The sequence below is a fragment of the Vipera berus genome (genome assembly GCF_964194415.1).
Source record: "Vipera berus genome assembly, chromosome: 2".
NCBI lineage: Eukaryota > Metazoa > Chordata > Lepidosauria > Squamata > Viperidae > Vipera > Vipera berus.
This window is the reverse complement of record NC_138203.1, coordinates 216,043,149-216,069,307: the sequence shown is the minus strand read 5'-3', so window position 1 is coordinate 216,069,307 and position 26,159 is coordinate 216,043,149. Positions and strand designations below refer to the sequence as shown.

The window sequence follows — 26,159 nt, the reverse complement described above, 5'->3', positions numbered from 1 at the left end:
AGTAAAATACAAAAATGAAAGTAGCCAGCATACTATGCTATACTTGATTCTCTACTACAATTTATTATACACATTTACAATCCACAAATACATAAAAAAAATCTGTACACATCACATTACAATACATAGTAGCCACCAGTTGCTAGCTAATCAGAACACTCATAGGACCTGATTACAACTGCCTTAGAACAGGCAGAGGACTGTTTCTCCTGGCCCTGGGATTTCCCCAGTTACGCATTCCAGGATAAACACACTAATACAGATGGCCCTCCATAGCCGTGTCTCATTCAGAATCAGGAAAATTCTCATTCAGATGCCACAGCCCGGGCTGTCTCCTGCCTCTGCATCATTTCTTCATCTTCATATCTGCTTCAATGGCACAACGACGTCCTCTAGTTCCTCCATCCTGTTCAAAATGCAAAGGGAAAACACTGTTACTAGAAGGACTTGTGCAAAGGACAGAGAGGCATGGCTGCTATCTGTGTTACCAGGAAAGGCTCAGCACTTAGTCTGACAGTACTGCTTTCCTTCCTATAACACAGAGGATTCCTTTCTGGAAAGGAATTGGGGGGGGGGGTTTCTGTGTCAGCTCAGAGCAAATGGGGGAAATATGTGCTGTGGCTAATTTGCGGGTGCTGGGAAATTATACTTGTTAATTTTTTCCTCTCATTTGAATAACAGGTGCTCATTTCTTCAAGTGGACAGGAGAGATGTTTGTCTAACATACCTGATCCAACTGCTGCTCTTTACAGAAGGTCTCTTCCAGCTGCAATACCCTGGCACTATTTTCCCTAGCATCTCCTCACAGCGGCTCTCCATGAATGTAGGGCAGTCAGATAGCTGACTTCCTTTTGCTGCCCTCTCCATCTGGCTGCCTGTCCTCATGTTTCTCTGTCTTAATAGATAAGGATTAGAAATCCTATTCTTTTGGCTGGAGGATGAACCTGTCGAAACGTATTTTTGGCGTATTGAGAGACGGTGATTGCCCAGATTACTCATGAAAAGAACGAACAAGCCACTGCATTTTAGTTTTGTAGCAGTTTTACATGCTATACCCTCTCAGAAATTTGGTTCTCATGAGTCTCAGACTTCTAGAATTGAAAGGAGCCATTGAAACCAGCATCTTATTTGGCGCAAAATTCAAATTAAAGCATCTATAATAGATAGCTAAGGTTTGCTGGAACATATCCAGTAATGAATAGCCCACCATCTATTTGGCTAACTGTACTATGGTCAAATTACTTTCACTGTTAAGGAAGGTTTTTTTCCCTTAATTCAATCAGAATCTGTCTTTAAGCCCATTATATTAAACTTAATGGATTTAGAATATAATAATACAAAAGCACAATGGATTTTATTTGGTTTCAGTGTAGCACATTTGTGAAAATCCAAACAGTGATGGTTAATTCAAACAATTTAGGTTTAGGAAAATATTTAAACCTAGCCACTGTGTGATTGAAGGACTGCAATGATGGAATATCAACTCTGAAAGAAAAAACCCCTTAATGAAACAGGTATGGGTGGAGAGGAATAAAATTCCTCTCTGTAAAGGGAAGCAAATTAAAGAATATTTACTGGTTTTTCATCTTTAAAATAATATGTGAGGAATAAATATATTCAATACATTCTCCTATACCACCAATAAATGTGTGTTGTATTTTCTTTTACACATAACAAAATTAAATATAAATGACTATAAAAATGATACAGAGCGGCTTCAAATATCAATGATATATCACCCAACTATGGCCATGAAAATTTATCTATTGGGTTCTGTTATTGCTTTTAGGCTTTGCTATGTTTATGCCATGATGCATTTTTACATAACTTATTTAAAGATTAGGTTTTTCCAAAAACACTATATTCTGAAGTGGCGGAACATTTAAACAAAAAAAATATTTTCCCACCTAATTATAATTGGAAAAATGAGTCAATATGTAAAAATTAGTTATCAGCTATTCAGCTAGGCAAATATTTATTTTTTTTAATTTATTTTAATCCCATTTATATCCCGTCCTTCTCCGAAGACTCAGGGCAGCTTACAATCTAAGCACAAATCAATGTGCTTAGCAATAGCCTTCATTCTATGTATATGTCTGCTTATTAGGGATTTTGCCCCCCCCCCCCAGTGGCATTATTACAAAGTCAGCTTATTGCCCCCAACAATCTGGGTCCTCAGTGGTTGCATAGAACAACAATTCAATTAACACACATTTTCCTACTCCTGCACAAGAAGCTGCAGATGTCAACATTTATGTTCAAAATATGGTTAGATAAACCACAAATGTAAAGATCATTCAGCAAAACAGGTACATGCATATCATTTATATACATTACTTTTTTCCAGAGTGGATATAGCAAAGTATAATCCATAAAGCAAGGCTAGCAAAACTTTGCAACCATACGCAACATATATTGGAACAATGAATCCAAGAAAAGCATACAGAGGTTTCACAAGAAACTTATGTTCTAATAAGAAGTAAGGCTCAAACAGACAGCACTTACAATCACTCTGTATGAATAATTATTAGGCAGAAAAACTGAACACGACGACGAACTACAACATAAAACCTTGGATCTTTTAACAAACTTTGATATTTGGAGCACAATTAGGATTCTACTTCCCCTGGGTTTTTTTTAAAAAATATTTATACAAATTACCTTCATTTTCAAATAAACCATTATAGTCACATTTGAGAGCCTTTAAAAAGTATTATTTGGCCATATGATTCTAGAATATCCTTGCTAAGAATTGAATTAATTAGTTCTCTGTTTTATATTTAATTTGTCAACTGTTCGTTCAAAAAGAGCAGGGTACCTTTTTGTGCCATTCTAACAACAGCCTTACAGAGGACTTAGGTTAAAATTTAACGATTGGTTTAGTTATCCATAGCATTACATAATTAAATAGGGCTTGAACAGGAATCCTCCTGCTACTTATTCAGTTCTAACACTACAACACTTATCCTCAATACTTCAGACCTTTCTGAAACATACAATTGGCTATCTTTGGAATTCCCTGTCCAGGAGAAAATCGACTCCGTCCAAACTTTAATGACATTTATTTTAATTAGATTTTATTCAAATTATTTATGTTCAAGGAAGATGAACAAGACTGGCATGATTCTATATTTAAATATTTGTATTGATCTTTGCTGAGTACCTAAATATTTTGTTGCGGTTTTATTGTTCTATTATATCTCTAAAAACACCAAGTATCCTGCAGACCAGTAAGGAAGAACAACGTAAAGTGCTGCAAGTCAAGATATTACTAAGTTACATTCATTTTATTTGTTTCCAATAACCAACCTTTTCAAAATGCTGAAGACAATCTTGTGAACTACATAGTACAAAGCTATAAATGTAAGGCATAGCAGAGTCTTCCACCCAAAAATGACAAAAGCCTCTATCTCTATCATACAATGAAAACGCTTTAAAGCATAACTGAGTGTTTCTTACAATTCAGTAATAAAAGACCTAGAATCTTCCTATCATTTTAGGAAGGCCTACGTCATGTATTCAATATTCCCAATTTTATGGCAATTGTGATTGTTAAGTACTTACAAAGAGAGAAAGAAGAAATGCTGGGGAGCCCATAGGGCCACTGTCCTATTAAGAAATAAACAGAAGAGGTAAATGGATTTGTCAAGAATGAATACAACATATCTAAGCACCTAATTGTAGTGACAGTCACTGTTCCATATATATTACATTCAGAGCCAGGAATCTCCGATTCATAGGATACTGTTAGGCAGAAAAGTCTTAACAATTTAAATATCAAAACACCAGGAGTTTTGTGGTTTCAAAAGCTGCTTTAAATCCTCCCATGCAGGTTATAGTATTAAAAGTCAAGATTCATTAGCTCTTATTGGTCCTACCTTCTCCGAAGCATCTTGTTTCCGAGTAGAATCTCGTCCACGGAGACTTTTTGCACTGATCCCAGACTCATTTGTCTGCATGATCAACTGCGTGGCTAGAAATTGCTAAAAACAAAAATCATCGCACAGTATGGGTTAGGATTCAGAATGAATAGAAAGTTTAGCATCTTACAATCATAAACCTGGAAACAATTAGCTTGTTTTTAACCCTATATACTTCTTGCTTGGTTTGAAACACTCAGGTAACAGTCTTGTCAAGTTAACCTATTTCTTTCTATTCTAAGCCAGGGAGACATTAACAATACCAGAAGGAGCAGGCCACTCCACTAAGGACATTAACTTCTCCCGTGTCAAATCAGAATAGGACTGTTGCTCAATGAAGATATTAAGATTGTGCCTTTACCTGAATCTGCTCCAAGACATCTCGCTGCATTTCCACAGCCATGTGATAAACATCATGATCAGAACTATTGTACATGACAGCGTTTTGAAACATCAGCATAATGTCTCGTTGGAACTCTGCTGTGGTTCTGATCAACCCATTCTCAATATTTTTCTTAATCGTTGACAAATCCATTGGCCTGCAAAAGAGTCGAGCAAATAGGTTTTGTCTTAAAATCAAATGCATTGAAGATAAGTGCATTATGAGCAGGCTCCAAGCATCAGAGTATCACTTATAAAATTAATTGTTCTCTCATGTTTTTCTCTGCTATTTTATTTAGTATTGGACTGAATGGGCCCCAGGCCAGAATATGACAGCAGTAGCAGAGTAAGGACTAGTGCTGATAGGTGACTCGGTATCAATATAAAACAAATACTAACCTCTGTACAATACTATGGTAACCTGGAGCGATATCATCAGTCACGGGCTGTAAGAAGACATTGGCATACCTGTTCAAAGAAGACACATTAGTCCTAAGAAATATTAGTCCTAAAATAGACGTATTAGTCCTAAGGCAATAAACATAATTCCCACTTATTTGTATCTCACCTTTATTATCTTTACAAATAACTCAAGGAGGCAAACATATCCAACACACCTTCCTCCTCCTATTTTCCCCACAAAAGCAACCCAGTGAGGTGAACTGGGTGGAGTGTGTGACTGCCCCAAGGTCACCCAGCTGGCTTTCATGGTCACTTGAAGAAGCTTGGAAACCTCTTCTAATCTACTACCCATTTATTTGCTCAATATGCTGTACAAGGGGAAAAAAACTTGCCGTCTGAAAGCCTGTCCTCTGTGACATGAATTCCAGGAAAAAACAACAACAAAGTGTGTAAGAGTACGGCAAAGCTGTAATATACAGTAGCAAGCATGCAAAAGGCAAGTAGATGCAGCACCAAGAAAAAAAGAGGCTAACCTCAGATCACCAGATACACCCTGGTTTAGAAAGTTCTGCCAAAATTAATTCATTTCACACATTTTCTAATGCAGCGCTACATGTCTGGCAAGGACTTTTTGGTGAAGAAATTGTTAAAGTAAAAAATGTAGGACTTCAGAGGCTGCTAGACTACGTGCTAAAAGCTCCTATGAGTAAGTCTAAACTGCAAAGTTTGTTTAAAAAAATATTTTTAATAGTAAAAATAAATTCTCTCTCTATATATATAAAATATTTGATAACAATTGCAAATTATTTTTGAATAATAAAAATAAATTCTCTCTCTCTATATAAAATATTTAACAAAGAGTTGCAAACGGCAAGCACACAATTAAGAGGTTCTTTTCACCCCATTATCCTGCACAAGGTAAGCTTTCTTTTAAGACGATGCTTATTGCGACACACACATTTCCTATTTCTATTTTCCAGGAGAAACACGGCAAGTCCTAAGGTTGTTGATTTACCTGTGATTAGCAGCTGCTCTCCAAACCAGCATAATAGCCTTCTTCCAGATTTTTTGTGCCTGAATAGCCTCCTGATCCTCACTGCAAACAGAGCTAGAGAAAGACAGGAAAAGCCATTCTTCAGGAAAGCATACAAGTACTTTACTTCCCAAAGTAAAGCACATAAAGGAGGATCTAGTAATGAACTCTAACTCTCGGTGGGAATCCCCATCTTTTACGTTTCCCTGCAAAAAAAAGGATGGCTGTTCTCCTCGAAGCTGGAGTCTTACCATGAGGCTCCACCAGAAATCAACGACTCATTAGACAAGTGTTCTAAATTAGGCCAGCCCCAACACTAGAGAATATGGTATAAAGGGACAACGCTATATCTAGCCTTCAGCCAGCTGGAGTTTGCTCTGGGGTATCTACTGAGTAGCTGGAGGTTGACCGATACTCACAACTGTGAGGAAGCAGGGCTGCTGGGAATGGAATCAGCCAGCGTGTGAGACTGCAAAGGTGCATTATGGATACTGAAGCCATCATCACTCTCACTCACAGGGGGCTCATTGTCCATTTCTGAGAGATATCCCTCACCCTGATCTTCCTCTTTGGGCTCCTCCAAACTGGCAGCCTCGCTGGCACCATCCTCCTCATCCTCTTCACCCTGAGCATCCCGAAATACAGGATTAAAAGACTAGCAAGTCAGCCCAGCCAAGATGCAGCTGCCAACAACAGCACTGGCACCAGCCTCCAAATGTGATGGTTGCAGGAAAAGCAAAACTACATGCAGAAACACCCCCATGCATGGCAGAACATGCTCAGGGAGAGGCCCAGGCCAACAGCTTCCCCATCTAATCTGCACTGCCTGATTAGACGTTCAGACAGAGCTCTGTCTCACGTATCTGAATATGGACTGAGGGCCTTTTTAAAGCCAGGACCTTCTCACCGGTGACACCACCGCCGTCGAGCAAAATTCAACCGTTCCTTTAGATCAGGGGTCTTCAAACGTGGCCCTTTTAATGACTTGTGGACATCAACTCCTGGCTGAGGAATTCTGGGAGTTGAAGTCCACAAGTCATAAAAGGGCCACGTTTGAAGACCCCTGCTTTCGATCAATAGTAAACAGCACTTCTCCCACAAGTCATTCGCAGCTACTGAGGTTTTGTTTCTCCTTGGTTTTCGCTACATTATTTTTCATTATTTTACATTATAGACGATACTGCTGCATTTTTGTTTTTAACTTGTCTGATTGTAATTACTCTATCTAATATAAATCATTACTCAGGACGACCTTGGCTAAAAAAAAAGCACAAAAATAAACTCCTAAAATGAACACAGCTGTTAACTGAAACCCTAACCCACCACCAAAACCCCCCCACCCACCCTTTCCCATTGCTTCCAGAAAAGTTAACAACTGATTTCTGGGCATCAGGATGAGTTGGGATGGGATTTTGCAGTAGATCTGGCTTTCTTTTGACTATAGATCAGTTGCAAAACAAAGAATAGCTGCTTACATCCTGTACATATCCAAAGAGTAAATAAAATACCTTCAGCTGGTTTTCAAAAAGGGCTTGAGCTTCATCTTTCATCGATTCTGAGAAGAAAACGACAAGAGTTACTTGCACAAAGCTTGTCATTTTAAAGGACCTTCTCCATCAGATTCACGTAGGTTTGTCCTTCCTGGAAACCTACGGAAACCTCCCTGCTTCCCATTCTATCCAACGCAGTTACCTGACAGCTCATATTTGTGGTGGGCATCTGCCTGGGAGGAATCTTCACTTGCACTTGGAGCATGTGGAGAGGAAGTCTCCTCATCAGGAGGGAGCTGGAAAGAAAATAATTTTTATTGTGCAGGACAACGAAAGCAGGCTGGGAGGCTGAAGTGACAGAACCCCAGCTGGACAGCCGCACGTATGAACATCCGGACAGGGAGCTCCTTGAAGATCTCCTAACCAACGACCAGCAGAGCTCCGGGGTCGGCTGTAATCTCACAAGGGGAAAACCGGTAGTATATGATATGGGGAATTGCCTTCCAGTTGCTGAGAATCTTGAGTTTCATTTAAGAAACGGCGAGGGACAATTCTAGACTAGCGACTGCACAGGGACAAGCCACATTTGCAGCAGTCTTCAGCGAGAGGAGACGGCTGAGTACAATTTTAAAAATATCGAAGCTGGGACATTGTGATTCTTAAGATACTTCTGGTTAACAAACGGTAGTAAATTATGTAAAACAATAAATGATCGCAAACGTTTTACATCGGATTTAACTAACATTCAAGACTGATTTTCAACGTCTCGGCACCAGGACAATAAATACAGTGCCAAATTTAGCCAAAATACTAAATGGAACCAAACGCAATACGAGAGCTACCCTTTCCATTTCTTACATACAAATTCTAAATTACCTCTGCTTTCACCGTGCCATGATCCATGTCATCTTTTGTCGATTCCACATCCATGTCAGAGCCTGTCAAACCAACCGCTGTCGTCTCTTCATCTTCAGAGATACGGCCCCTCAATTCGGAAGCTTCGCTTGTTCTAGCTGCTAGCGCAGCAGCTTCTTCAGAGCCCAAGCGCACCTGCCCTTGTTCGGCAGGCTCAGTTTTGATATCGGCTCCCAAATCGCTCAGGCTCATCAGATCTCGGATCCCCTTGGCTTCCAATTCCTCACAGTCCGGCCTTTCTTGCTTTATTGTTACCGTCACTTGGGGCATCTGGCTCTGCTTGTCGTGCTCCTGTTGGATTGGATGCTCTCGCTGGAGGGGGTGCTCCCAAGGGCTTGTTAGAGACTGAGGATCCTCAATCTCTTCACAGAAGGACAAGGCCGCCTCGACTGCTGCTACATCCAAGACTTCAGGATGATCGTCCACCTTTCCAGACAAGAACATAAGAAGTAGAGACAGACTGTTCATATAATAAGAGAGGCAACCGGGGCGATAGGGGGGGGGGGTGGTGACCTCCCAAGTGTTCTACACGCCAGAATGAAGTGAAGGTATGACGGAAACATATTTTTTTTGGCCACTTTTGCATAAATCAGGCATACTATTACAGAGGGATAATACATGGAAAACTATATAAAACAGTGGCTTTGGATTGTGAGAGATTATAGCAAATGCAAAGCTTCTTTCTAAAGGGAACTATTCTGTGGGCCTCCATTCTTCATCAGTCAAAGAAACTAATGTATTTTGAGCTGAAACTATCTGTTGAGATCGTTAAAACAACGAGGGAAAAGTAAACCAGGCCGATGCCTTTTTGACGAAAGAAATTTCAACTCTTGTTAGAAAGTACGACTAAAAGCCAGGCCTCTGGATAATTACCTTGTCCTCAATGATAGCTATGATGTCCCCAACAGTTTCAAAATCAAGTTCTTCCCCAGTGTAGGAAGGCTCTTCCCCTGCGTACGAAACGGCAATATCCATCTTCTCAGCCAAATCCAGGTCTTCTTTGCTATCCATGTGGTCTTTGGAAGTCCCTACAGCACCAGGTGCCCCAGAGCCTAGGCAGTCTTTCTTGATGGAATCAATGATCATGGAAATTTCACTGCTATCCATTGATACTGTCACAGTGTGAGGATCAGGCACTGCCTCCATGGAAACACAGGCGTTGGGCTGATTCACTGGACAAGAGTGACAAGTCAAGTGAAAGCCTGGCAGCTGCAGCAACCAGCAATGTGGGTCAGATCAAGGCATAAAAAAAAGCATTCCACAGCCCGGCATAAAGGCACATGCGGGCTGGTACCACTTTCTGTCCCCTCCCCCACCAAGTTCTGAAATCAAAAGAAGAGCTATTCCTTAGCATCAAAGCCTAGTTCTAGTCCCACTCCAGTACTTTTACCATAACCCTTTCTTTAATCTGCCCTGACTGAAGAACTTTTTCTAGCCAGCCTTGAGCCAATCATCTGCTCTATAATTAGCACGATGCTGTTGAAGTCCAGCAATCTTATCGCTCTGCTATCAAATGTAGATGCCCACAGCCCACATTCACACAGCCCTTCCTCTAAATCAAGGGAAAACAGTCTTCTGTTAGGTACTGAGTAGCATATGAGTGCAAGGACGCACCTGTCGCTACACTTTCTGGAGTTGCAGCCGGTGGCACAGCGGGTGGCGCTTGTAGTGTGGGCACCATGACTATGGTGGCCTGAGACACGGACTCTATAGGGGGAGGCAGGAGTTTGGCTGGAGGCTCACTGGCAACAGCAGAAAAGGAAGCAAGCGATGAGGTGAATTGTGCTGGACCAGCTTCTAAAAGGCGGGAAAGAGTAGGAGCACCTAACAAAGTAGGAAGACAGGAAAGCCACATTAAGCCACAAGCAACAGCTATAGAAGACTACAAAGCAAGCAGTCCCTGTACTTATCCCACAATAGCTCGTGCCACAGCACTAACATGTAACAACACCTTTTATAAAAGGGCAGCTCTGCTGGAAGTCACCTATTAGAATCTCAAAACATATGCAAACAAGGATGTAGCATGCTTTCAAGTGGACGATAATACAATTTACACATCACTGGAAAAAATGCAATCCATCTTCTGCACCAAAGGGTTCTACTTCATTTTCGTATATCAAATGATAAAAAAAATAGTATTTAATTTATGAAGATATGCAGAATTTACAAGATCTCTCTCTCTCTCTCTCTGTGATGCATCCGGGACCAGCTGTAACTTCCGAGGAACTTTCCAGGGCAGCCCAATGTACAACATAATACAATAATCCCAGTGAGGTGACTGGGGCATGACTGACCATCCAGAGGACTTCCTAATCTAGCCCATTAGATGCAACTGGGCAAATGCCATGTTGGTCACAACTATCGCCTGCTCCTTGAGTAGAAGTTGTGAGTTCAAGATAACCCTGGGATGCACCTCAGAAGGCCATCCTCCAAATTTTCTCTTGGTACCCAAGAGGCATAAAATCCTCCCTTTGCATCCATAGAGCATTTGACTGTAAAACTAATTACTTTCTGATACTTGCGAAAGCAAAGCAAATTCTGCATCATGCTGAAAGCATTCAAATCTACAGAGCAAGGCGTAGCAGAAAGATCAAATATTACATAACGTCCATAAAGCCTAGATTAAAAATACTGCACTTTGTACAAATTATCATGCCTTCCAAGAACCCAACTTTTGCAGTGTTACATTCACAGGTTTAAAACAGTAGGTAAAACACTGTAAAACAACGGGTCCTACCTGAAGCAGCGGGGGTTGCAGGAATAGTGGCAGAAGCCGACGCCATTTCCCCACCGTGTAATACTGGAAGAACACCTCCCACTTCCAGGAGGAGACCAGAGCTGCTTGGATGACCAGCAACAACAGAAAGGTCACCCTCTGCCACCTGCCGAAACATACCACCTTCTAAAGATCAACATAACTTTCCGTCAAGTAACAAAAGTCTCACTCAGCTGCACTATGTTGCACTGCAATAAACTTTCTTAAGGCTGAAGCTTTCTGGCCTTTGTAGGAATAAAGAAAGGTAAATGATTTCTTTGCAAAAAAAAGTTCACCAAGGAGAAAGGTAGGGGAAATTTTTTTAAAAATGCAAAATCTATCCCTATCTAAACAATGTTTCTATGTTGGGTTTGAGTTAAACACACTTGTTCTTTAGAGTGAACACCAGAACAACATAATCTTAAATTCTGATGATGTTAAATTCGGGGAGATTGCACTAAGTCTCCATTTGCCTGGCGCTCTAACCTAAACTGAACATTTAATGTAGTATACTACAACGGCTCCTGTCCCTACCTAGCTTATCAGTTTAAGGCTTACTATGCCTTTCAAAAGTTATTTCTGGCATCAGCAAAAAAAAAAGAAGTCACGATTTGTTAGTTACTACATTTCTGATAGAATCCTGTACCTGAAAAATAATCAGCAACGGCTATTTCATAACTGCATCAACTGGGAGGATAGGAACCAGAATATGCAGGAGGATGCATTCCTTGCTTACCAATAAACTAGAAAAACATGTCATGAAAACCAGCTCTAAACAGACTTATGTTGGATTCAAATTTTTGATAAAATTCCAGGCAACAAAATTTGGCTACATAAATTTTCTTTGTTTGTATAAAAGGGAAAAAGCTGAGAACATCTTTTTGGAAACCAGAGGCAGAACCTTTCCAATACTTTTAGGAAGACACACTCAGAGACAAGGAACAAGTTTCCTCAAAAAACAAAAAAACCCCACCAAAATCAAAACACACACACACATATATATGTGTGTATGTATATGTAAATATATGTGTGTATGTGTATGTATGTACACACACACATCTTTTTCTTGCATAATCTCTCACACTAGAAGTTGCTGTTGCAGCTATACTATGACTTCCCGTATATATATATATATATATATGAGTGTATGTATATATGTATGTACCGTGTTTTCCCTAAAATAAGACCCAACCAGAAGACAAGCCCTAGCATGATTTTCCAGGACACTCGTAATATAAGCCCCAGTTAAGATAGTCAGCCAGATGGATGCATTTAGTACCATATTTCCCCCCAAATAAGACCTAACCAGAAAATTAGCCCTAATGCATCTTTTGGAGCAAAAATTAATATAAGACCCAGTCTTATTTCCAGGGAAACACAGGTATTTATAACTGCCCATCTCATGGATTTGTGATTCATAGTTTCATCAAAAAACCCAAGAAAACACAGGTCTTTTGAGGTCCATGGATATGTTTCCACATTCAAGGACATGTTCTAAATATCATCCAATCTAAATATCATTCCATCTAATGTAATTTTTAAGAGTAAAAATGAAGTAAGGTTTCATGTAATTACTGCGCTTTACATTTGCCCTATAATAGGTTCAAGAGACACCATTTTAAGGAATCTATAAACTATTAAAACTGTGTGTAACCTTTAACTGTACAAAATGTTGCATCGTAAGCCAACAATCTTTGAACCATGGTATCTCAAATGGGCTAATTTACAGAACGTGTCTAAAATCCATAATTCAGGACTCCCATGGAATTGAATCTGGCATATTTCATAAAATATTTGATGACATAATATAAACTATAAAAATGTTATGAAAGTTTGCATTATATTATGAAATATTTTATGATCAACTATGGTCAACTCCTGATTCTTAACCGTACTATAGAGTTCAGCGTGGTCTATTTTCATCTCTGAGTATCTCGCTGAATTTTTCCAGCGAAGGCAGTACATTAGAAGCTCTGCCATTGTTCAAGGCATTGAGGAATCTGGTAAGGAAATATCTCTGAAAAGATGGCCTAATGGATCATGGGTTTTCAAGTCACACGTAGTATGGAAATTTTCTTTCACTCTTACGTATTTTGGTTAGCCATTCCATCTCTTTCATAATTTTAATATTTGCAGAATTCATTTGTTTTTGTTTGACCTAGATTGAAAACATTTATAACATGCGGAAAGTCCTCGATCTACGAGCATTCATTCAGTAACCACTTGAAGTTATGACGGTGCTGAATGAATGGTTGTGACCAGTGCTCAGATTTCCAGCCATCCCGGGACCTATGCAGTCCAGTGATTGCTAGGTAGGCGCTTGGCACTGGTTTGCACTTACGACTGGTTGCAGTACCCCATGATCGTGTAATTGCCATTTGCAACCTTCCTTCCTGGTTTCCTCAGAAAGTGAATGCGGAAGCCAGCAGGGAAAGTCACTGGGATAAGTCTGCCATACCCATGCACCCACCCTTAGCCGCTCCGTATTTGGCCACTCATCCACCCCATGTATCTTCCCTGAGCCTCAACACACCTCCCACACCACCTCTCTCCCTGAATCGTGGTGCCCCCCCCACATCCTCATGGACCACACTGTGCCCTCCCTCACCCGACCTGCCCGCCAGCCTGCTTATGAGCTGCCTGGGACTTAACCTCCTGCGGGCTTTCCCACTAACTTGCTTGTGGGAAGTCAGCAGGAAGTTGCCTTGCCTAACAACTATGGGATTTGGTTAACAATGGCAATCGGTACAGCAGGGATTGCTATTACTAAATGATATGGTCATGGTATATAATTTCATTGCTTAGTGACAGAAATTTCAGGCCTAATTGCTGTCCTAAGTCAAGAACCATCTGTACAGGTAGTCCTCGACTTAGGACTGGTTGCTTAATGACCACTTGGACTTCAAAAAAAAAAAACTATTTATGATCCATCCTCAAAGTTGATTGCTGCACACCATGGTCTCGTGATCGCATTTCTGGCACTTGGCAGCTGGCTTACATCCATGACTAGTTGCAGCATCCCATGGCTACGTGACCACGATTTGTGACGCTTTGGGCCAGTTTCTGGTGGGTTTTGTCAGTTTTTTTAAAGAATGGATTCGCTTAACAGCCGCAATTCATGTAACAACCATAGTGACTCACTTCACCACCGTTATAAAAATGGTCATAAAATCCAAGTCGTCACCTGGTGCCTCAACCTACGGCTGAAATTTTGGGCTCCACTGTGGTCATAACTCAAGGACTATCTGACCTTTTTGCCAGGGTTGTTTAAGCATGCTTCGTTGCACTGTGGAAAAAGTACTGTGGATGCCATGCATCACTTTCACTGCTAAAATCTATCTGAACTATCCCATTTGAAAAGCCTTGTGCCTTTTCTGGTGAAAGTCAGTCACAGAGATTCCCCCAGATTTCTGAACATGTAAGGAGGGGACTCCATACCAGCCTGGGGCTTGTGGGCAGGAGGCTGCCTTTCTTCAGCAGCTCTGAAAGCAGAGGAGAAGGAGGCGGAGTTGCTTTCTGTCCTAGCATCTTTTTCTGGGTTGAATCGTCTGTGACTGGGGTCAAGGGGGCATCCAGGGAGGTGGAGCCCATAGGGGTGTCAGGGATCCCAATGAAGGAGGCAACTGGGGTGCTGGGCAATGTCCCTGGAGTTACCTGAGGAAGAGAAAAACCACACTGTTCAAAGCCACATCCTCACCATCTTGACATGTCCCTGTGACTCCTCCCAACAGGGCCAATGACACAGCCTATCCCAAGCAGCTCCTCCATCACACTAGCTTCCCTTGTAATTCATGTCTCTCTCCACCGGTTTTTCCCTACGTTAGCCACTGTCAGCAAAATGTGCCTGTAGAGCAGGAAGTCTGTGAGAGCGGTGGAAAGCTCTGTACAGCCCAATGGCTTCATGTTCCTGCCAGATCTTACCCCTGGACTTGTCTCTTCCACACTGGGTTGAGACAAGTCTCCCAGAGCATACTCTGCTCCTGGTGATGTTGACCCTGCTGGAGAACGGACCATCATTCCTGGCATCCTTCGCGATGGATTTTTAATTGCTTGACGAGCTAAAGAAACAAAGGCAGAGAATTACATTCTAGTTCAGGCTATTCAGATTAAGAATTCTCAGCACAAAATATGGTGATCCTCAATTTTTCCACTCCCAAATCAGTCCAATGGGTAATCCCCTAAATAACTTTAATTCCATCCCACGTGATATTTATGAATACAGAACAGGAAAAATGTTCATTACTAGTTAATAACTTCTTGCTTACGACCATATTGGACGCGTTTACTTTTCATTTCTTCTATGCTTCTTTTTGGGTACAAGATCATTACGACAATCCATTATGCCTTAGACTCCTATGTCCAGCCTTAAGGACAGTATTTTATGCTCAGTCTTTCCACAGGAAATTTGAAGAGGAAGTTGGGATGGCCAAATAATTTTGTAGATCTTACTTTTTTAAACTGCATTTTACTACTTTTAATTTCTGTCGAAGAGGTTTAATTCTGAGGACCTTTGTTCAACTAAAAATCCAAATTCCAACTAACCTTGATAAGCAGCATCAGTAGCTTTTCTCTTCACTTCAGCCTCCTCTTCTTCTATTCTTTTTTTCCTGAAAAAATGCAGATCACAGTTATGGGAGCAAAACAAAATGGATATTTCCCACTCATATAGCTAGTCCTCATTTAACCACAGTAATTGGGAACAGAATTTCTGTCACCAAGCAACCTGGCTGTAAAACACAATGTCAAGTGACTGTGCTGTTTAGCACTTCTGATTGCTGTCATTAAGTGAATCCCACATGGATGCCATTTGTGACCTCGTGGCAGCTTTCCCATTGACTTTACTTATCAGAAACCGGCAGTGACGGTCATAAATGGCAATAATGTGATCGGATGCTGCAACGTCGTAATTGTGAGCCAGTTGCAACTACAAGAACCAGTTATCAGTCGCTCAGCACCACTGTAACTTTGACAGCTGCTGAACGAACGGTCATTAAACAAGGTGTGTGGGATAAAAAATAGTGAGAAACCCATTTTTTTTTATCCTTGAAAACAATTTTTAACCAAAACCTAAAAAAAATGTCAGGTACAGGTAACAGAACCCATAGGTGATTTGTCAAAATTCTTACTACAAAGGGCAGATAGGCTGGCAAGGAATGACATGAATACTGAGATAGAAGCATATGAATACATCGCTTATCTCAGTAATTTTAAGGCATACTTAAATAAACTTCCATTTTTGAGGTTCGTTTAAAAATTCACCTGATCCCAAGGATTCAAGACATGGAATGTGTGAGTGGAAGAGTTGGGGAGAGTGTGACAGAACAGGGAAATAAGATAACCCACATCACAATGTCATTGTAAATTTCTTCCAGCCTGTGATCCATATGTCCTGCCTGGATCAGTTCCGCATCTCTCTTCAACTGCCTATAAAGAAAATACAGGGTGTAGAGTTTAATTTAATTTAATTATTAGCAATTGTTCCTATCTCACCCAATCTGAGACCTACCTGTACTTTTCCTGCGTCTCCTTAATAAACTTCTTAAGCTCCTCCACTCGTTCTGCAGTCAGTTTTCTCACAATAACATCTTCCACAGTTTCTACAACTTCTCCTTTCTCACCGCGCTTTCTTCTACACACACAAAGACAGGAGGGAAGAAGATTCTAGGGACTAGTAGTAGAAATCCCACCCCTGCAGATGAAGCACCCAGCGTTCATACTTCTAATCTTTCGGTATCTCCTCCTCATCTCAATTACTTATTACTTACTGCTTTTGGTCTTTTGTAATTCACTACAAAAACTATTGTAGAATACACTAAAGTAGTCTCAGTCAAGTACCTATTGGGGTGAAAGTTTGGGATCCCTGCAGAATTAGCTAATCGTGCAGTACTATGCATACAATTTAATGAGAACTTCACTTCAAATCTATATTAATTAGTAAATGGTTAAGGTTCCCCCGCACATGCGTGCTAGTCGTTTCCGACTCTAGGGACCGGTGCTCATCTCTGTTTCAAAGCCGAAGAGCCAGCGCTTGTTCGAGGACGTCTCCATGGTCATGTGGCCGGCATGACTAGACGCCAAAGGCGCACGGAGCGCTGTTACCTTCCCACCGGAGTGGTCCCTATTTTTCTACTTGCATTTTTACGTGCTTTCGAACTGCTAGGTTGGCAGAAGCTGGGACGAGTAACAGGCGCTCATTCTGTTACGCGGCACTCGGGATTCGACCCACCAAACTGCCGACCTTCTGATCGACAAGCTCAGCGTCCTAACCTACTCAGCCACCACGTCTCTTCTATATTAATTAGATTCTGGTTAAACAAACATCAAACAATATAGTACATTTTGTTGTATTTTTATTGAACACTACTGGAAAAAGTATGAGAGAAAATCTTCCGAAAAGATCAATAATTAAATAAAAAGCAGAATGCATTCCTGAGTTGGGATTATTTACTCTGTTCTTACTTTTAGCCACCAAATCTACAAAGTGAATGGGAAGCTCGAATTCAAATCATTTGCATACCAGCAATATCTTCGATCTGAATGTACCCAAACTATCACAGTTTTAGTAATCCTGAATAATCACTGTCTGGGAGCAGAGTTTCAACTGCTCTGGTAAGCTCACTCTGCTGTTATGCTCTTCAGTTCAAAGGCTGAACAACTTGTTTAGTAGAGATGAACATGCTTCAAAAATGATTTAGAAGTGCTTTGTACCCAACATTTCTCAGGTTTCCTTGGAAGCCTGCCAGCAGTCAGGCTGCTTTAACAATTAACAAGGACATACTGTGTTCAACTTCTAATCTTCCTCTGGTAAGAAATGGTTCAATCTTTAAACTCACTTTGGAGTCTCTGTTGTCTCCAGCAGCTCAGAATATTGTGATGCACAGTGCTAGAAAAAAGTACATACATACATTTTTTAGAAAACAGTCAACATAAACAACACAAAAAATAGTATTCCAACAAAAACTTGTGTGCGGCATATAACACATTTTCCACACTGTAAAGATATTCCCTAAAAACTGGAGGAGACGATATATTTTCTGATAAAACTATATGGAACTTTCCTTGTGTGCAGCAACCAGGAAGAGATGCTCACCGCAACACTGGCACCATTAAGAGTTATCTCCAGAGACCCTCTAAAACAATGCTCTATTAACGATAACTAATGCAATGCCAAATTTCCCCCATTTTTTTTAAAAAAATATGTGTGCTGTGAAGCAAAGCTCCAAACAGTTTAATCCATGATCTTTATTTCCTAGATGTTCAAAGTACATCTTCCCAATAGAAAAACAAAAGGACATTATTATGCTTAAATATATTATTTAATCTTCTTACCTTCTGAGAAAACCAATCTGGTGGACGGCCGGGTTCTGCAAAGGGTTTAATAGCTCTGCTGACAGATACCCTATACAAATAAGGAGGATTTAAGATTTTCTTTCTCTTTATACGAAATATAGAGTATACCAGGGATGATACAACATTTACTAGACTGAGAAAAAAAATACTGTATAAAAATACAGTATCTTGATAAAATACACTTTGAAGTTCATTTTGATTTCTATTCCATTCATAGAGATCTAGGGTCAAATATCTATTCATATCTGAAATTCATTGGTTAATTATACTCCGTCAGTCTAACCCAGGGGTCGGCAACCTAAAAAAGAAAAAGAGCCACTGGGAACCGGTTCCATCACAAATTAAAAAAAGAGGGAGCCGCGTGCGTGTGTCCATGCACGCGCATGCGCAAAAAGGTTTTTTGCGCATGCGCGGACGCACGCGGCTGCCATTTTTTAAAAAATGAGATGGAACCGGTTCCCGGTTGCCCGACGGCGACGACCCGTCTGCAAAGCTGCCGCTTTCGGCAGCTTTGCAGACGGGCCGTGGCAGCTTCCTCAAAGAGCGGCGCCCCTGCCCATTCCGAGAGGTGCGCGTGCACCTCTCCGAACGACCGGAGGTGCGCGCGTACCTCCGCGCGAATGGGCAGCGGTGCCGCTCTTTGAGGAAGCTGCCGTGGCCCGTCTCAGCTTCCTCAAAAAGAGAGGCGCCCCTGCCCATTCCGAGAGGTGCGCGCGCACCTCTCCGAACGACCGGAGTTGCGCGCGCACCTCCCCAAACCTTTGGGGAGGTGCGCGCGTACCTCCGCGCGAAGGGGCAGCGGTGCCGCTCTTTGAGGAAGCTGCCGCGGCCCGTCTCTGAAGCTGCTGAAAGCGGCAGCTTAGCAGACGGGCCGCGGCAGCTTCCTCAAAGAGCGGCACCGCTGCCCCTTCGCGCGGAGGTACGCGCGCACCTCCCCAAAGGTTTGGGGAGGTGCGCGCGCAACTCCGGTCGTTCGGAGAGGTGCGCGCGCACCTCTCGGAATGGGCAGGGGCGCCGCTCTTTGAGGAAGCTGCCGCGGCCCGTCTGCTAAGCTGCCGCTTTCAGCAGCTTCAGAGACGGGCCGCGGCAGCTTCCTCAAAGAGCGGCACCGCTGCCCCTTCGCGCGGAGGTACGCGCGCACCTCCCCAAAGGTTTGGGGAGGTGCGCGCGCAACTCCGGTCGTTCGGAGAGGTGCGCGCGCACCTCTCGGAATGGGCAGGGGCGCCGCTCTTTGAGGAAGCTGCCGCGGCCCGTCTGCTAAGCTGCCGCTTTCAGCAGCTTCAGAGACGGGCCGCGGCAGCTTCCTCAAAGAGCGGCACCGCTGCCCCTTCGCGCGGAGGTACGCGCGCACCTCCCCAAAGGTTTGGGGAGGTGCGCGCGCAACTCCGGTCGTTCGGAGAGGTGCGCGCGCACCTCTCGGAATGGGCAGGGGCGCCGCTCTTTGAGGAAGCTGCCGCGGCCCGTCTGCTAAGCTGCCGCTTTCGGCAGCTTCAGAGACGGGCCGCGGCAGCTTCCTCAAAGAGCGGCACCGCTGCCCCTTCGCGCGGAGGTACGCGCGCACCTCCCCAAAGGTTTGGGGAGGTGCGCGCGCAACTCCGGTCGTTCGGAGAGGTGCGCGTGCACCTCTCCAAACGGGCGGTGCCACTCTCCATTTGGAGAGGTGCGCGCGCACCACTGCCCGTTGGAAGAGGTGCGCGCGCACCGGGCGGCTGGGAGCCGCAAGAGACGGCTCAAAGAGCCGCATGCGGCTCCGGAGCCGCAGGTTGCCGACCTGTGGTCTAACCTATCTCAGTGTTGGACACCTGGATAATTAGAGAAGAAAACTACTGTAAGCAATTTGATTCTTTGGGAATAAAAGGGGCTGGAAATGTAAATCATCATTATTTCCTACTGCCTTTTTCTATTGCACAAATCTAAATTGGATAAAAATACACCATACTGTTTTCAAATGTTAACTGCATGAATTTTAGTTTATTCCTCTCCAAGCTTTTGTCTCATTCCAGAAGTAGAAATTCAGTATGAATAAGGTTAGAGTATAGAGTTCTACAATCTCTAGTGAGTTTCAACAATCAATTCAAAAACTGTAGTTATGCTCCTTTTCTTTTTGATGACTTCAATCTGTGCTTCTGAATTTAATCAGAACAAGTGCTTAATCACTTTTCAACTAAAATTTAAGGATGGAAAGTAGTATACAATCCATTGATTTGGCTATTTGCACTAATAAATAACCTCACTTTTCATTGTCGTTAACAGTACAGGGCGGGGGACTGGGGACTGTAGGTTTTACCCAAAGGTACATCACATCAAAACAAGCCAATAATTCCCATCTTGGGAGTTTGCAGAAAAAAGGGAAATATTTATTGCAAATCATTTTAGGAACTTCTGGAACATGAAAGCTGGGAATAACAAGATATTTCTCAATTTGTTTTCATCAAAATACCTATCACTAATATTGAGTTACATCTTAAAATAATTTAATAAATTATTTTATTGAATATTTAAAAGGGTGTTGTAACATGGCTTAGTATAAAGTAACTATATTTGGTTCTTTGGTTAATATTTGTTGTTGTTGTTGTTAGTTGCGAAGTCGTGTCCGACCCATCGCGACCCTATGGACAATGTTCCTCCAGGCTTTCTTGTCCTCTGCCATCTTCTGGAGTCCATTTAAGCTCACGCCTACTGCTTCAGTGACTCCATCCAGCCACCTCATTCTCTGTCGTCCCCTTCTTCTATTGCCCTCAATCTTTCCCAGCATTAGGCTCTTCTCCAGTGAGTCCTTCCTCCTCATTAGGTGGCCAAAGTATTTGAGTTTTAGCTTCAGGATCTGGCCTTCTAAAGAGCAGTCAGGATTGATCTCCTCTAGGACTGACCAGTTTGATCGCCTTGCAGTCCAAGGGACTCGCAGGAGTCTTCTCCAGCACCAGAGTTCAAAGGCCTCAATTCTTTGGCGCTCAGCCTTTCTTATGGTCCATGGTTAATATTAGGGATACTGTAAACTGGTATGTGGCGGTTCACATTAAATTATTTTTAATTCAGTGATGCTACTTACAACTGTTCAGTGACCAAAGTCACAACAGGAGTGAAAAAAGTGATCTATGACCATTTTTCACAACTGTTGCAGCATCCCCATGATCTCGTCACCAAAATTCAGGCACTTGGCAACTGTTCCAGGGTCATGTGATAACGTTCTCAATCGGTTTCCGACAAGCAAAGTCAACGGGGAACCTAGATTCACCTAACGACTGCATGATTCACTTAATAACTGGCGTGATTCTAATATTCTAAGCCATTTTGTTGAATACAACTTGGCAGCAAATGTTCAAGTCCATTAACGGTATTTATCTCACCAGTTCTGGTCCCCACTTCGCATGACAGAAGAAGCCAAGCACAGCTTCTCTCGAATAGACCACGGTTCCGTGGGCCCAGCATTCATCAACTTGTGTTCTAACAGGGGGGAAAAAAATCATAATATTGCTGTAGGATGAGATATGAGGCAAATTATTTATTTATTTATTTGTTTGTTTTTATATACCACCCTTCTCCCGAGGGACTCGGGGCGGTGTACAGAGTAAGGTAGGTATACAGTTGAACAATAGTAAAAAACAATAGTAAAAAACAACTGAGACCCCAAGAGCTATCAGGCCAGGCCGGACTGCTGGAACACGTAAGTTTTTAAGTCGCGCCGGAAGGTGCGAAGGTCGGGGGCCATCCAGATTTCGGTAGGCAAGCAGTTCCAGAGGGTTGGCGCACCCACTGAGAATGCCCTCCCCCTGGGGGCCACCAGCCGACATTCTTTGAGCGGTGGCACCCTGAGGAGGCCCTCTCTGTGGGAGCGCACAGGACGGAGGGGTGTTGACATTGGCAGAAGGTGCTCCCGTAGGTAGTCCGGACCCATGCCATGAAGGGCTTTGTATGTCATTGTTAGCACCTTGAATTTCACTCGGAAGGCAACCGGAAGCCAGTGCAGCTCACAGAGGAGAGGTGTGATATGGGAGTATCGGGAGGCCCCCAAAAGTGTTCGTGCAGCTGCACTCTGCACCAGTTGAAGCTTCCGAGTGGCTCTCAAGGGCAGCCCCATGTAGAGAGCGTTACAGTAGTCAAGGCGAGAGGTCACAAGTGCATGGGTGACTGTACGTAAGGCATCCAGGTCCAGATAAGGTCGTAGTTGGCGCACCAGTCGAACCCGGGAGAAGGCCCCCTTGGTCACAGCTCCTATGTGATCTTCCAAGGATAGCTGTGAGTCTAGGAGGACACCCAGGTTGCGGGCCCTATCAACAGGGGGTAATAACTCATCCCCGATGTTAAGGGATGGAATGTTCTGAGTATCCTGGCTTGCCGGTATGTACAGCCATTCAGTCTTGTCCGGGTTGAGTTGAAGCCTGTTCCTCCCCATCCATTCCCGGACCGCTTTCAGGCAACGGGACATCACGTTGAGGGCATCACTGATGCTGTTTGGAGTTGAGATGAAAAGCTGGGTGTCATCAGCATACTGATGGTACCCTACTCCAAAACCACGAATGATCTCACCCAGCGGTTTCATGTAGATGTTGAACAGGAGAGGCGAGAGAACCGACCCGAGGGACTCCGCAAACGAGAGGCCTCGGAGTCGACCTCTGTCCTCCTGCCAGCACCGACTGCGAGCGACCCAGGAGAAAGGAGGAGAACCACCGCAGAACCGTGCCTCCCACTCCCAGTCCCCTGAGGCGCCGCAGCAAGATACCATGGTTGATGGTATCGAAAGCCGCCGAAAGGTCTAATAAGACTAGGACAGAGGAATGGCCCCTGTCCCGGGCCCTCCAGAGATCATTCATCAGAGCGACCAATGCCGTCTCCGTGCTGTAGCCCAGCCTGAAGCCCGATTGGCACGGGTCTAGATAAACCGCTTCCTCCAGGACCTGAGGAAGTTGATGCGCCACCACACTCTCAACAACCTTCGCAAGGAAGCGAAGGTTGGAGACTGGACGAAAGTTATTCAATGAGGTTGGGTCCAAGGTGGGCTTCTTGAGGAGAGGTCTCACCACCGCCTCCTTCAAGGAGGTGGGGAAGTGACCCTCACTCAGAGAAGCAGAGATGACCGCCTGAAACCAGCCTCGTGTCCCCTCTCGAGCTGCATAAGCCAGCCAGGAAGGGCACGGGTCCAGTAAGCATGTGGAGGAGCTCAACCTCCTCATAATCCTGTCCACTTCCTTTGGAGTCACAGGATCAAATTCCTCCCAGATGACGTCGACAAGACTGCCCATGTCCTGTTCCTCCGACTCTGCCCAGTTGGAGTCCAGGCCGGTTCGAATCCGAGCGATTTTATCCAACAGATATTGACCGAACTCCTCGGCTCGACCCTGTAAGGGTTCCTCCCTCACCTCTTGGTTCAGAAGGGAGCGAGTCACTCTGAACAGGGCAGCCGGGCGATTATCTGCGGACGCGATGAGGGTGGAAAAGTAATTGGATTTCGCCACCCTTATCGCTGCGAGATAAGACCTGGTGAGGATTCTTAGTCGCAATCGGTCGGATTCGGATCGACTGGATCTCCAACGGCTCTCTAGGCCCCGTCTCCGACGCTTCATCTCCCGGAGCTCCGCAGTGAACCATGGGGCTCGCTGGGATCTGCGCCGGGTCAGGGGCCGCAGGGGTACAACTCGGTCCAGAGCCTCCGTGGCTGCCCTTTCCCAGGCTTCCACTAAGGCGTCCACCGAGCTGTGAGCAGGGAGTGCAGGTGGGTTCCCAAGCGCTGCCTGGAACCTATCAGGGTCCATTAGGCGCCTGGGGCGGTACCATCTGGTTGGCACCGTGCACCCATGGCGGGGGGTGGCAAAGGGGAAGTCTAGCCGTAGGTGATGATCGGTCCATGACAGGGGCGTAACGGTTGTGGAGCCCCCACCAATATCATCACGCCACCGTCCAGATAAGAACACCAAGTCGGGGGCGTGGCCTCCCTCATGAGTCGGTCCAGAAATTATTTGCGACAGGTCCATGGCCGTCATGGAAGCCATGAACTCCCGAGCTAGTTCGGACGATCCTCCCAGGGACGGTAGGTTGAAGTCGCCCAAGACCATGAGTTTGGGGAATTCAACCACCAACCCTGAGAGGACATCGAGTAGCTTAGGCAGGGCTGCCGCTGCACGATTAGGTGGAAGGTACGCCAGCAGCAGGCCCAACTGCGCCCCCGGACCGTATCTCAGAAAGAGAGACTCACACCCGACTATCTGAGGGACGGTGGTCTCCCGCGGGCTAAGGGTTTCCCTGATGATTACTGCCACTCCTCCGCCCCTACCATGGGCCCGAGGCTGGTGCAGCACCTGGAAACCAGGCGGGCAGAGGTCAACCAGAGGGACACCACCCTCTGGGCCCAGCCAGGTTTCCGTGATGCAAGCCAGGTCCGCGTGCTCACTCTCCACTAGGTCTCGAACAAGGGGAGCCTTGTTAGCAACAGACCTGGCATTTAGGTAGACCAGCCTGAGCTTAGGAGGCTGCACATCTTCGCTCCCGGGTCCTCGGGGGAAGTACAGAGGGTCGGAGCGTCTCACCGCTTGTAGAGAGCGGAGATGACCCTCCCGGTGTCGATACGGCCCTCTGCTTGTGCACCTTCTGCCGTTCCCCACCATCCTGGGAATTGGTTGTCCGTCAGCTCGCCACTGGGCTTTGTCGGCGACTGGCCCTCGTTCCTCACCTTCGTGAACGGTCGTAGGCCTGGCCTGCGCTATGGTAGTTGGAAGGCCCCCCTTCGCCGAACAACCATAGTCTTTTCCCGCCCCCCTCCCTAACCCGACAAAGAACTTAACTAGGAACTTAACCAGGGGCCTCTTGTTGGACTTATGCTGGAGGCCCCTGACCCTGCCCGGCCATCTCTCAGAGGCCCAATGGTCGGGCCCGTCATCGAGATTGGATGTAGCGTAGGCGGGTCACACCCAGGAGAGGGGGGAACCCCTGAGGGCGTGTAGGTCTGTGCTGGAATATTGGAGTAGCATAGATTCACAAGGGTTTTTGGGAAGGCAGTCCCCTGGATGGAGAATTGGCAGGAGGGTCGAGTTGGGTAGGTGGGTATCTGGACCGTCACCCAGCCACTGCCACTTGGCTGGGTGAACCCCAGAAGCAGGCCACTCCCCATCCTCTCACGATGGGTTGTGACTCTGTTTCCGGGGGTGGTCCAGAACCCACTCTGATCTACCTGAAGAAAAAACAGATACAATTATCTGGAAAAATCTGGTAACATCTAAAAATGGTAAAGGCGAATTTTTTTTAAAAAAAAACTTTTTTGCAAACAAATGGTTCTTAGAAGAGGGTGGGTGGCAAAAAGAGCCTTGGTGGAGCAGTGGGCTGATGCCTCCTTAAGTAACACCAGCTGCCTGCAATTAGTGCAGGTTCGCATCCCACCAGGCTCAAGGTTGACTCAGCCTTCCATCCTTCCGAAGTAGGTAAAATGAGGACCCAGATTGTTGGGGGCAATTAAGCTGACTTTGTAATAATGCCGCTTGGGGGCGTGTGTGAAAGCCCTAATAAACAGGCATATACATAGAATGAAGGCTACTGCTAAGCTTGTAAACCGCCCTGAGTCTTCGGAGAAGGGCGGGATATAAATGGAATTAAAATTAAAATAAATAAAATAAATAAAATAAAAGCCAACTCCTCGCGCCCCTAAAATGCGTGCTACAGGCAGATACAGCATGAAGCTTGGCTGTACACAGCTGCGCCAGATGACTGTGGTCTTCTCAGAAATGCAAGGCCACGGGCATCCTGAGGCCCCCAAAAAAGGAGGCCCTGAGACATTTGCCCTTAGCAAGGAAAAAGACCATTACTCACTGCCCGCTCCCGCCGCCATTTTCGCGAAAGGACGAGAGATTTCGAAGCTCCCCAGACATCGAGTCCGAAAGGTTAGGTCGGGCCTCTCCGTTCAGAACGGTAGGCGGTCCGTTCTATTG

At 44.4% G+C, this 26,159-nt stretch overlaps 1 protein-coding gene across 5 annotated transcripts; it reads right to left on the bottom strand.

Annotated features, from left to right (window-relative positions):
* Positions 1-38: 38 nt before the first annotated feature.
* On the bottom strand, positions 39-26,145 carry BRD8 (bromodomain containing 8). 5 transcript variants are annotated; one of them, XM_081315886.1, is made up of 22 exons: positions 26,041-26,145; positions 21,594-21,690; positions 18,226-18,295; positions 17,730-17,779; positions 16,403-16,525; positions 16,240-16,320; positions 15,439-15,503; positions 14,818-14,954; positions 14,335-14,550; positions 10,879-11,023; positions 9,756-9,965; positions 9,015-9,313; positions 8,103-8,567; positions 7,429-7,522; positions 7,245-7,291; positions 6,156-6,361; positions 5,719-5,811; positions 4,701-4,769; positions 4,282-4,459; positions 3,879-3,983; positions 3,565-3,609; positions 39-406 (listed from the first exon to the last, which is right to left on the bottom strand). In XM_081315886.1, the coding sequence occupies exons 1-22, from the start codon at positions 26,057-26,059 to the stop codon at positions 347-349; spliced, it is 2,874 nt and encodes a 957-aa protein (XP_081172012.1). In that variant the 5' UTR covers positions 26,060-26,145; the 3' UTR covers positions 39-346. The 5 variants fall into 5 exon arrangements, with proteins under 5 accessions (XP_081172012.1, XP_081172013.1, XP_081172014.1 ...); XM_081315887.1 differs by lacking the exon at positions 26,041-26,145 and adding an exon at positions 25,940-25,957; XM_081315888.1 differs by lacking the exon at positions 9,756-9,965 and having other exon boundaries at positions 9,015-9,350; positions 10,879-11,040.
* Positions 26,146-26,159: the final 14 nt, after the last annotated feature.

Excerpts from the sequence above, each read along its gene's own strand:
- BRD8 (XM_081315886.1), bottom strand. Across the intron at positions 18,296-21,593 it reads CGAAGTGGGGACCAGAACTG|GGTATCTGTCAGCAGAGCTA; the intron begins GTGAGATAAATA and ends TTATTTGTATAG. Across the intron at positions 7,523-8,102 it reads ATGGCACGGTGAAAGCAGAG|CTCCCTCCTGATGAGGAGAC; the intron begins GTAATTTAGAAT and ends TTTTCTTTCCAG.